This window comes from Formica exsecta, unplaced genomic scaffold, assembly GCF_003651465.1.
Source record: "Formica exsecta isolate Colony F162 unplaced genomic scaffold, ASM365146v1 scaffold72, whole genome shotgun sequence".
In the NCBI taxonomy this organism is placed as follows: domain Eukaryota; kingdom Metazoa; phylum Arthropoda; class Insecta; order Hymenoptera; family Formicidae; genus Formica; species Formica exsecta.
The window spans coordinates 6873960-6887123 of NW_021853485.1; the positions used below are offsets into that span (position 1 = coordinate 6873960).

General features: G+C 31.9%; 1 protein-coding gene across 1 annotated transcript; it reads left to right on the forward strand.

The window, feature by feature from the left end:
• Nucleotides 1-12607, forward strand: LOC115243296 (EH domain-containing protein 3-like). Its single transcript, XM_029820147.1, is given in 15 exon segments — nt 1-451; nt 1200-1416; nt 1778-1873; nt 2061-2300; nt 2577-2883; nt 3023-3234; nt 6763-6777; nt 7959-7987; nt 7989-8338; nt 8721-9226; nt 9336-9649; nt 9734-9842; nt 9953-10271; nt 10497-10667; nt 10755-12607. Coding segments are annotated over 14 exon segments (3042 nt in total). The 5' UTR covers nt 1-451; nt 1200-1248; the 3' UTR covers nt 10961-12607.
• The last annotated feature ends 557 nt before the right edge of the window (nt 12608-13164 follow it).

The window sequence follows — 13164 nt, forward strand, 5'->3', positions numbered from 1 at the left end:
TTTATATCGTGGCATTTACGTAAGTGTGACACGCGCAACAGACAAACACAAACACATCCGATAGCTGTTCACATTCACAGCGATTCACAGTCGATCTTTCAGTCTTGTACAGCATGCGTGCTGCGAAGAGGAACGGAACGCAGCTCTTATCCGCACGAGGTTTTTCGCTCAAATCGTGATTATAGAATATATTATCGGAAACGCGATCGCGATCTTGACCGACTGTCATACATTTTGGATTGCGAATCACGAAGCGTGCCGCTATCCATGCGATTCTGCATGACGTGTACATACGCACGTCACGCATCTCGCATCTCTTTCTGTTCTATATTCTTTACGCGACGACGATACCGCTCGAAGCGACGTACTCCAAACAGTCGCAGTGCCGTATCATACATGGTGGATTTAGTAAATGCAGTCAAACGAGATTCTACATCGTAAGTGAACAAAGGTAAACCATTATCATACGACTCTTCAAAAGAAACATTTTTCTATTGCGCGATATGTTACCGATAATCACGATACACGTATACATCTGTTATCTGTTTGACTGAAAAATATGTCTTTAACCTTTCATAGATATACGCTGCATAGATATAAACCGATGTTAATCAAATGTCAATTATTATTTAAGAAACCAAGTGAATTAACCATAATTTTTTGAGCAAATATAAAGAAAGTAACTTGATATTTCTAGCCTTGAATTAAATGTTGTAACTGATTTTTTTATCAGCGTTTCTAACATGATATATTGAGAAAAAACTTTTTAACAAAGTTTGCAATGAAGATTTTATTTAATTTTTGATTTAAATTAATTTTCGTTTAATTCAGATTTACATTCATTAAAACTTAGGGATATCAAAATTTAGCAGTTTAAAATAAAATATATTTCTTATTTCTTATCGTTTTTTAAATTAATGTTATCATTCGAATCTAGAATCTTATTTCGCTAAAATAAAAATATTTACATTGAGATAATAAATCAACATAATTAGTGCAATCAAATCTCTATCACGCAAAATATCAACTCTCCACACACACACACACACACACACACACACACACACACACACATATATATATATATATATTAAACTTATTTTATACAAAGGACAGTTGTTTTGTATTCGATCGTAGCAATGATGATCGTATTGCTCGACTCATTATATTAGCTGCTAATGAGCTCGTTTACGATCTAGCCTTCTGATCGAAGAAGGATTGCCACGGGAAAACGTGTAATTGGTTAAAATGGATCGGGTGAGAGGACAAACTTCGATGGGTAATTGTCGCTCCAGAAAGCTTGGCGTTTGCGTGAGCGTGGTTGTACTCGGGACCTTTATTGGTTGGATGCTATTAGCGTACACGGCGTTTGCATCTCCGACTACTAAACATGACACGTTACAGCAAGTGGTGTTTGTAAGTGACTTGCTTGTAACAATTGTCATCTGTTATCTCATTATCCCGTTCTCGCGCGTAATGTTAATTTAATTTTATAATATTAAATTTAATAAAATTGAAGTTGGTAGATATAGAAATATTTAATTAACGAATATTATTTAAGTACCATAAATGTATATGACGAAAATGTAATATTTATTAATATATATAAAATTAAATCTATAGTATATATATAAAATATCATTTCTACTAAATAGCATTTATTTAAAAATTTCATATGTAGTCAAATATTTGATAAGCGATAAATAACGCAATTAGTTTGCAATTTTTAAACAAATAATTTTTTTCTAATATACAGAAATTCTTGATTTTTTGACAGTTGTTTCGTCACGGCGACAGAACTCCTACAGAGACCTATCCTAAGGATCCTTATATAAATTACTCTTGGCCCAATGGCTGGGGCGCCCTGACCAAGGTTGGAGAAAGATACATGAATACCGTTAAATCGAGACGCTTCGTATATAATAATAATAGATAATATATATCTGGATTCGCCATAAATTAAATCGCATCTCTGCGCGCACAATATGTAACGGATATAAGACGTGCAATCGAGCGCGAGTAAGATATGGTATATTATCAATCTTGAAATTTGCTTCCAGAGAGGAATGCTTCAACTGTATGACGTAGGTCAGTGGATCCGCCAAGAATACGGCGCTATAATCGGTAATAAATTCGAAAGCGCAACCACGTTGGTGCGTAGCAGCTACGCGGATCGATGCATTATGTCGGCGCAGGCATTACTCGCCAGTTTGTTCGCACCAAGTCCCGAGGATATGTTTTTGCCCGGATTGACATGGACTCCTGTTCCTGTACATTCGATACCACGAAATTTGGACAAGGTATAAACAAAAGGATCGAATTTTTTAAATGTGTAAGCTAGAAAGTTTGAGATTTTAGACCGAGAAATTCTCTACAACATTATCGTAAAAGAATTTTTTTTATAGTAACTTAAAACTAAGGTTAAAATAGCCTATATGTTACCAAAAAATATTTTTCTTTTTCAATTTGGAAAATAAATATTTTTTCATATAAAAATTTAAATAGATTACAAGAATTACTCGTTAAAATATGCAGACCTATAAAGAAGCTTATTTGTCAAGACAATGATATTACAGCTAATAATAGTGAAGGCACCATGTCCCAGGCTAGAGAGAGCTTTAAAACAGGCTTATTTAGACGAGGCAAGAAGATCAGGCGCAAAAATGGCCGAATATTACAGAGAACTGACGGAGCATACTGGTCAGAATATGAGCACGATTACCAATGTCGAGTTTCTTTATAACACTCTCGAGATCGAGGAGCAACATGGTTTGCAACTGCCGGAATGGACGCAAAAGTTTTACAATAACGAGATGCGCGAAATAGCCGCTCGTGGTTTGACGATCTTCACTGACAGCACTATTCAAAAACGTCTTCTGGGAGGTACGATGGTATCTTTGCATCATTAGTATCGCTTTAGATGCGCTTTTTAAACTGCATCGCAGAATCGTTAGGATATTATATACCGTTACGAAATACCGTAAAAATTCTAATATTGCCGCATATATTTTAATATTTCCAGGTCCGTTGCTAAAGGAGATTTTATCGCATATGGAAGAGACTAGAACCGATTCTAAACCAAAACGATCTTATTTTTATTCCGCCCACGATATAACTATCGTCAACGTGTTGAGAACGATGGGATTCACGAACGAACTTTTTAAACCCGATTACGGAGCAACGCTCATATTCGAGCTGCATCTCTCCAATAATAGTGCCGATCAGGAAGTGAAGGTATGGTTATTCGTATCGTTATCGTAAAAATTTACAGTATAGCCATGAATATTTTTTGTAAAATCAGAAATTGTTTTGAATACATCACATAAATTTGAAAATGTTTCAAATTCTCAATAAGAATTTCATTATATTCCATCATTATATAGCAAATTTAAATAATAATTATGTGTGTATAATTGCCAGAAATCATATCTGATTAATATAATTAATAAATAATTTGCAATTATAATCACTGAGCATAATCACTAAGATTCATGCAGAATTTTTAAAATAGCTTACATAACATCATCGCGCACGATAAGTATATTTGCACACGCAACATAAAATTAAATTATAATTTTTATGTTTTATATTTATAAAATTATTTTTCTATAAATTTTTTATAAATTTCTTTCTTTTTACAAATAAAAAATTTATAGAATAATAATTTGACAAATGATGTAAGGTTAACATTTAGAGAGATAATAGATATGTTATGTATGCAATATTTTAATTCTATATATTTTTTTCTTTGTTATCATAGGCACTATATTTGAATAATACGGAGACGAAAATCCCGCATCCTTTGCAAATTCCTAATTGCATGAGTCCATGTTTATTGCAGAATCTGAAGCAAGTGTGGCGCGAAGTAATCCCGAATAATTGGGACGCAGAATGTGAAATATAAAATGTTTCGCTAAATGTTTTTTTGTATTGTTTCGTATACTTTATATATATCAATTTTTCAGTCACTTTTTTATGCGGAAATTGCTGTTACATATATATATGTGCAAAGGGATACAAAACTTAAAATGTTAATATATTTATGGATATATGCAAATAATATGTTTAAGTTAATATATAAAAATATAAAAGCAATTATATATTGAATATTTCTCTAAATATTATATCTTATAATCGTCAGTAAATATTGATATTTAGTATAAGAATTATAATAACTTGTGCATTTATATAATATCACCATCGACTGATAACGATTTATATAATGGATATAAAAGTTGCTTGAATAAAAAAGAAATACGAGGAGAGAAATTGCAATCTTATGTGCATAACAGTAATATAGAGAATTTCTTTGTTGTACTTACCAACATTGATCTGCTAATGAATGTGTTAATAGCTGGAATGTGTACTTCCTCTTTTACCTGTATATAGAGACGCATGCTGATGAAGGGTCCACGAATCTGTAAAAGTAAAATATGATATATATATATTAACATGCATAAGTTTATATGTAATTTGAAAATGTATGTATGCGTATTCGTTTATAAGATGTTTATATATATTCAGTATGAATGGTACAAAAAGTTTTACACAGAAGGCGCCTCTGACACCTTATTGCAGGGTAGCGTTATCATCAAGACAATTATCAAAATGGAATGTGTTAGCATTTATACAAGATCCGATAAATGATAAGAAAATATCTTTGACGACGTCTATATTGACATTAATATAAGATAGAAATTTTTATACGTGAGAAATCGTATTCTGTAAAAAAAATTTGAAATCTGAGAAAATTAGTATTTCTCCGAGAAAATAAATTTTTATTATATTATTTGTTGCTTTTCAATAAAAAATAATATGCTTTTAAAAAAATTTTAAATTATTTCTTTGATCATATATATATATATATACTGTTTGCTCAAATTATTCTTTATTTTGTTCATTCTTATAAAATGCTATTTTCGAATAAATTTTGATTTACTTTTTAAATTTTAATAATTTAAAAAAAAAACTTGTTTATCAAAAATATTCATAAATACTATTCTGTTTCTTAGAGAGAATGTAAAGATACTGATCAAATGTATAATACACTGCTGTATAACTTGGTATCCTAGCAAGCCAGTTGTAATTCGAGCGAAGCTTGTTAAGATGAATAAATGGACACGAAATCGTTTAACCGGGATGTGCCTGGTTTGCTTATGCAACGGCTGACACTGGCCATTTTGCATATTGTTACGTAATATCGTATGTGATTATTGCGTGAACTATTGTCTGTTATATCTAATAGTGCGTGAGCAATTAGTAATTAAACAGTGCAATGCGCTCAGTGCAATAATAGGAAATGTATCTTTCTGTGATCAATGTGTTTTATTTTCTGATAATTTTAAAGAAATATTTTATCGTCATATGATTTTAATCAAAATGCTTTTTAATTATGGCTTATTATGAGAAACGATTTAAACGATAAAAATAGTAATTTTTTAGCAAATAAATAAAAATAATTTAAAATGAGAGTGAAAATAAAAACATTTATTATAATTGTTTTGTTTTTTAATTATATTCTATGCAATGATGTTTCAGTCTGAAACACGAAATCTTCTCTCTCTTCTCGGGTGAGTTATAAAAGAATGTATTAATTATAACTTTTCTCACACACGATATTGCCTCATTTATTTTACTCTCCGCTATTTCCGCAATATATTTTACTTTTTAAGTCAAAGCAAGTCAAGGGAACTGCTATATATATAATATCATTTATTTAACAAGAAAGATAAGACATAAAGCTTAGCTTGTGCTTATCTTTCCCCATGATTCATTACTTGATGATTTAAATGCCGCGGTTTTATCCGCGCAGATTTATCGCTTTACTCACGATTCAATTGAGCGCACTATATAAGGGAAGGTCATAGTTATCGATTGTCTTTTGACATGGCCACACATTGTTAACATTACGCCTCTGTGTCGTTATGTCACTGTCATTCACAACCTTTCTATTATAGAATTACATAACTTACTATTAGTACATAGAAGGAAATCTGGAGTGATTTAAACACACATATACATTCTATATTTTTTACATATTTTCATTAAAAATTTCATTAAAAAAAAAAAATTGATCAATTTTTTTCTTCACATATCAATCTATCAATTTGCTATTAATTTGTATTTGTTATTTTTAACAATTTTACTTGTAATGTAAAATGTGCTCTGACAATTGCTTTAATTAAGAAAATAAACCCTCTGTTCATTAATACAATAGGTGCAGGTGAAAATGGAGGAAAAGGAAAGAGGGATAGAGCATTATTTATTCGGCGCTCTCACAATATATTTTTGGATAATAGATTATGTACATTATAATGGTATGCAATATTTGCGTGAGAATTGCTGCAAAAGTGTATTCGATACACATAAGTATATATAAAAAGAACAAACTCTCCACATAATCGTGTATGAAAGGGAGTGAAATTCTTCACTTAATTCTTCTCCTTTGAGAATTTAACAGATTTCAATGCAATTTTCTAACAGCACTCTATCCCTCCTAACCTTGAGCCTTTATTCAGAGAAAAATTCATTGTACCTTGATATATCTCTGCATACTTTGCCATCCAACGCTTTGAATATGCACAACAATAACAATACAAAATTTTCGCGAACGAATCAGATACGCGTGTTGTTTTTTTAGATTCGATTTACCGTCGACACATATCGCACGATTCGTACCCCACTTGCGTCCGCGAGTCTTACTTAGGTTTGAAAAATAATTTAAATATAACGAAAGCGGCAATTTCGCGTCTAACGCAATAGTGCTCAATTTCAGACATGAGGGCATACAGATACCGAGCGCCCGAAATGTTACGGAAAACTTTTGTAAAGCTTTTAACGGATGTTCCGCGCAAAAAAAGGCAATAGTAAATGCAATAGTAAATATTTAGAAGCGAAAAAATCTATTGGCACTTATATAATCGCGTTGTCTTATCGCGATTCTACGAGTAGTATAAATCATGTCCGTACAGTATATACATAAAATAAGAAAAAAATTGATATAAAAGATAATATAGTGATATTAAATACATAATATTATCTCGTTTTTAACTTATGTTTCCTTTCCTCGTGCAATTATTTCTCTTTGTTTCTCTTTTATTTACTCCGGATGAAGCGACGAAGCGTTCCCCGATAAAGTATACACATTCAACGTGAAATATTAAAGTTATAGAGATCGCGCGCGATCTCTTGTTAATCGACTTGAATTCGCGCATGCAACTCTCGCGTTCGTCGGCCAATCAACATCGCGGAAAAGCGATTATGCGATTATGCGATTATGCGAGGTATCTCGAACTTCGTATTATTAAGATTGACTAATAAATCTTTAAATTGCAAAAATCAATAACTAAAATATTTTCCAGCTTCTTTCTACATTTTTATAATTATGCTTTCATTTACTTTTGTCTATCCAATGATCTCTATTGTGACCTATTTTCTATTCAACAAATTAACCTGTATTTACTTGAATTATAATTGGATTAATTCGTCAATGGATAATTTAACTATGATTAATTAATATTTATAAGATGCGGTCCATATATATAAATAATATAAAAATCCGGTTCCACTATACCGTCTTGTTCATTCATTCACGCCTTGACAATTGTCAGTTGTCAGTCGTGCTGTCAGTCGGCCAGAGAGAGAGAGAGAGAGAGAGAGAGAGAGAAGGAGGGAGAGAGGGAGAGAGAGAGAGGGAGGGAGAGAGAGAGAGGAAGGGAGAGAGAGAGAGAGAGAGGGAGAGGGGGAGAGAGAGACCGCATCACTCCGCGTCTGTGCACGAGGTACACGAGGAAGGAGGAAGGAGTAAAGGAGGAAGGAGTGCCTGCCTCAGTCAGAGTCAGAGATCCAGTATATCAGTTCCATTTATCAGTGCGACTCCGCCTCGCGATCGTTGGCTCGCTTTTCTAGTTTATTCTCTCAAACTGCTCACGGAACGCAACGCAACATAACGTGTCTACCATCGGTTTGCGTCATCATTGACGATTGTGAACAGCTCCTCTGCCACCCCTACTACCATCACCACCACGTCCTCCGGAAGTCCGCGTTGTACGCGATCTTCCGCGGTCGATGTGCATACGTCACGTCGGCAGCGGATCATCTCGCCGTCGTCTTGACTAAGCGCTGCACTTTCCCATTAGTCCGCATCGGTCGTCTCGTCTATTGCGCTCTAGCAAGCGCGCTCGTTCAACCTTGACTGGCGGATCTGAACAAAGGTTGGTGCTCTCTCGGCCACGGCCTTCCACAGTCTTGTCCGTGCGCTCATCTTCACAGTTTTTGCGTTTTCGCACTTCGCTCTTCATTGCACGCGTTAAATATTTTGTTTCGAGTCTCGGAAAACCGAGTCTTGAAAGGTATAGTAGATGGAAGGAGGTGCTATGTCGGAAAAGAAGGTGGTACCGAGAACTTGCATGTGGTCGAGGGTTAAATTTTTTTTCCAGGGATGATGCTTCTCGCGATACTTTTCGTCTGCCTTTAAAGAATCTCCAAAGCACAAACATAAAATCTAAAGTGGAATACTTTGATTTTTAATTTACGTGATCTCTTTAATCTTTCTAGACCAAACTATTCCACTTTGGAATAACTGACTTTGAATTATCTATAGTAATAGTCTTATCATAGTATTTTAAATAAAGGAAATATATTTTACAATGGTATTTACAAGGTGTTAATTAAACTGTTAATGTACACAATGTTACTACTAAGCAACAAAAAAATATTTTGCTTGTTGCAGATCGCCAACATGTTTAGCTGGCTAAATCGTGAAGAGAATAACAAGCAAGATCTCTTTGAAAATGTTACCGAAGGTCTCAAGAGGATATACAAATCCAAGTTATTACCATTGGAGCAATATTATCAATTCCATGACTTTCATTCACCACAATTGGATGATCCAGATTTTGATGCAAAACCCATGATTCTCTTAGTCGGGCAATATTCAACTGGCAAAACTACATTTATCAAATATTTATTGGAGAGAGAGTTTCCTGGTATTAGGATTGGACCAGAGCCTACTACAGATCGATTTATAGCAGTCATGTATGAGGAGAAGGAGGGTGTTATTCCTGGAAATGCCTTAGTTGTAGATCCAAACAAACAATTTAGACCACTTTCAAAATTCGGCAATGCATTCTTGAATAGATTTCAATGTTCAACTGTAGCTTCACCTGTTTTAAAAGGCATATCCATAGTGGACACACCTGGTATATTATCTGGTGAAAAACAACGAGTAGGTGTTTCTTTTATATAGCTTAGTCTTTGATAGGTTACTTAATAAAAGATATATAATATTTGATAAATATGCTAAGATGTCTAAATATAAAATATTCTTCTTTAAGGTTGACAGAGGATACGACTTTACTGGTGTTTTAGAATGGTTTGCTGAACGTGTAGATAGAATTATATTGTTATTTGACGCTCATAAACTTGATATATCAGATGAGTTTCGTAGATCTATTGAGGCCTTACGTGGACATGATGATAAGATTAGAATTGTTCTTAACAAAGCTGATATGATAGATCATCAACAACTCATGAGGGTATATGGTGCATTAATGTGGTCTTTGGGAAAGGTTCTACAAACTCCAGAAGTGGCTAGAGTTTATATAGGCTCATTTTGGGATCAACCATTAAGATATGATGTTAATAGAAGGTAAATCCTTTTGTATGTCTTTTCTTTCTATATTAATTTATTATATATTATATTTGTAAGTCATGTGCATGAATCTTCTTTTAGGTTATTTGAAGATGAAGAACAAGATCTGTTCAAAGACATGCAATCGCTTCCAAAAAATGCTGCATTACGAAAACTTAATGATTTAATCAAACGAGCACGTTTGGCAAAGGTATGTAAAGCAAAGAATTTAGATTAAAAGATTGATCAATAGTTATTAATATTTTGAACTGAGTATAGCAAGTTTGAAACAAATCTGTAATTCTTATTATTAATTTACAGGTGCATGCATATATAATAAGCGCCTTACGAAAAGATATGCCAAGCATGTTCGGCAAAGATACCAAGAAGAAAGAACTGATAAAAAATTTGGGTCAAACTTATGATCAAATACAAAGAGAACAACAGATTTCACCTGGTGATTTTCCAGATTTAAAGAAAATGCAAGAGTGTTTAGCACATCACGATTTTAGCAAATTTAATCCTATTAAACCTAAGTTATTAGAAGTGGTAGATAAAATGCTCGCTGAAGACATTGCAAAGCTTATGGCTATGATACCACATGAAGAAGTCACCACAGTTTCGGAACCACTTATTAAAGGTATAATTTTTCAGTGCATATTTAAAATTTTTTATCTTGAATCAAATCTACTTTAACAGAAATTTTTAATATTAAAGAAAGACGGGGAGATCCATGTAACAATTCCACAAAATTTTTGCTAAAAAATAAATATAGTTTATTAAGGAATTGATATAAAGAAGATATGTAGTGATTGCATACTTTGATTTATTGAAAAATATTCATATTTTATTTATTTAATTTTAGGAGGTGCATTTGAAGGTGTAGAAGATCAAGTTAGTCCATTTGGATACAAAAGAGGAGAAGGAATTGATGCAGGAGCAGGTGAACCAGAATGGATTGTCAATAAAGAAAGATATAAATATGATAGCATGTTTGAATCACTTGGACCACAAGATGGAAAGATTACGGGAGCAGGTAAAACTAATTAAATTTTTACAAACATATTTACTCTTCTTAAAATAATATATCTCAATTTTTGCACAATTCTTTGTATTACTGTAGCGGCTAAATCGGAAATGGTCAAGTCCAAATTGCCGAACAGCGTACTTGGAAAGATCTGGAAACTCTCAGACATTAATAAAGATGGGTTCTTAGATTCTGATGAATTTGCCTTAGCTATGCATCTAATTAATGTAAAACTCGAAGGTTATGATCTCCCGGCCGAGTTGCCAGAACATCTAATACCACCATCAAAACGCGATACATAATATATTCTTCTACTGTAATTTATTAAATTTCACAAATGGCATGCGCGCATGCGGTTTCTTGAAGGCACAAGAAACCACAGATATTAGAACGACTTGTCAAGCGTGCGCTGATTGATGCCATTGGTTCACAGGTTTGAGAACTATAAAATTATACTTTTATTACCAGCTGTATCATATTATGTGTATACTATAAACGGTCCGAACGGGCCGACTCGCGTGAAGATACACGGTGCGTCTCGTTGTTGCGCGCTTACTTGGCGCGAGACACTACCGTGTCTCTTAATTATTCTGATAATATATCAAGGCCGGGGAACATATACAGCTTGCAATTTTTAGAGAAATACTGTGCAAGATTGATTAGTGCAAAAAATATATATACGGTATCTTTCAAATAATATTTTTCCGAAATATATATAAGTGGAGAAAAACTATACACATAGTATGCCATGCTTACTGGCATATTAGTATATAAACAACTTAGAATATTTGCTTTTATTTAAGATATTAAGTTGAATCGAAACTTTGGCCTTGGAATTGTATTTGTGCTTTATAACTTTGTAATTACATGTCCTGAATTGGAGAACGTCACTCGATCAATGAATAGAGACTGCATTTGGTTATACTAAAGCAAATAGCTTTTTTCTTTTTTTTTAAATAATAATATACAGGATATTTCTGACAGACCTGATCTAAATTTAGAGAAACATCATTTTGCAGATAAAATAAACTTAAATTTAATGTTTGAAAGTACTTCATTTGGATGAAATATATACAAACAAATATTTATTTTCTACTTAGTTAGAATTAATAGAAAATGTTTCCAAAATTGGGTCATTTTAGAATACCTTGTATACAAAAATAAAAAGAAAGTAAACAATGAACATTTATAAGAAGATAAAAGACTGGATAAAAGATGTAGACTTTGCATATTCTAAAAAAAAGAATAAATTTTTGAACTCTGACAAAAATTATTCTTAACACAATGAAAGAAGTTTATCTTATTCCATATATCAATCAAAAAATCACAGGAATGTCTGAATTCTTTAAATTCTTAAATAGAGAGAAAGAAATAGAATTCTTAACCAAGCTGACCAAAAAAATATATTTAAAACTTAAAATTTTGGTGAAAAAATACACAATTTTGTTCACTCTATGTTATTAATCAATAAGAAGTAATACATACAAGACAAATTATTTTAAGTTATAATTTTTGAATTTATTTAATCTTACTTACATTGCAGCTAATATCTGTTGCTCATATTATGCTATTTTACCAGACTTATTTAGATTATTAGATTTGTCTCTTCTCTGCAACATTGACCAAAGAATACGACGTTAGAAATAAAAGTATATCATACATGTGGGTAATATCAAGAAATTTCTAATTATAACATATATTATCATTAGCACAAATTATGCTATTTATAAAAATTTTGATATTCAAACACTTTTCTTTTTTCTATTTTATTAATTATGAAAAAAGCTAGGAGAATTTTAATATTGTGTATATTTGTTATTCTTTAATTATGCGCACTGTAAAAACGGCTCTAATATTACTTTGTTGAATTCTCGATTGCATTTTTCTATTAGCACTGCCTTCGCATGCCGCGAATTTATGTGATATCAGAAAATACATTCATATTATAAAAAACTGTTTGTACTATTCGAACAAATATTTACCTCAAATTTATATTAAAAAATAATGTAAAATAAAAATAGTCAAAAAGCAAGGCTATTTTCGGAATAAATAATATATATATATATATATATATGAAATTTAAGTACAGTTTACTTGCCAACAATTTACAAGAATGCGTATCCATTCTACGTTACATGTAGAATGTTGCTACAGAATTTTAATTCAGTCCATTTTTGCATTTATATAAATACATTTGTTTAATCCATATTTAGTTATTCTGTATTTTTTATTATGTATTTTTATCACTGTTGGCAACAAAATAAAAATTATTTTCTGTTTAACAAGTATCCTTTTAGTACTAATTATCGAGAAAAAGAGGAGAGGTTAAGAAAAAGCACAGCACATACATTTAGATACCTTTAATATACGATATATATATTTTAGTTCTTTATACATATTTATATAAACCATAAAATTACAAATAGTTTTTAAATATCTATATATGTGTAAAATGTAAAATATTTTATATAAAATATATATTATATAAAAAAATATTCGGATATAT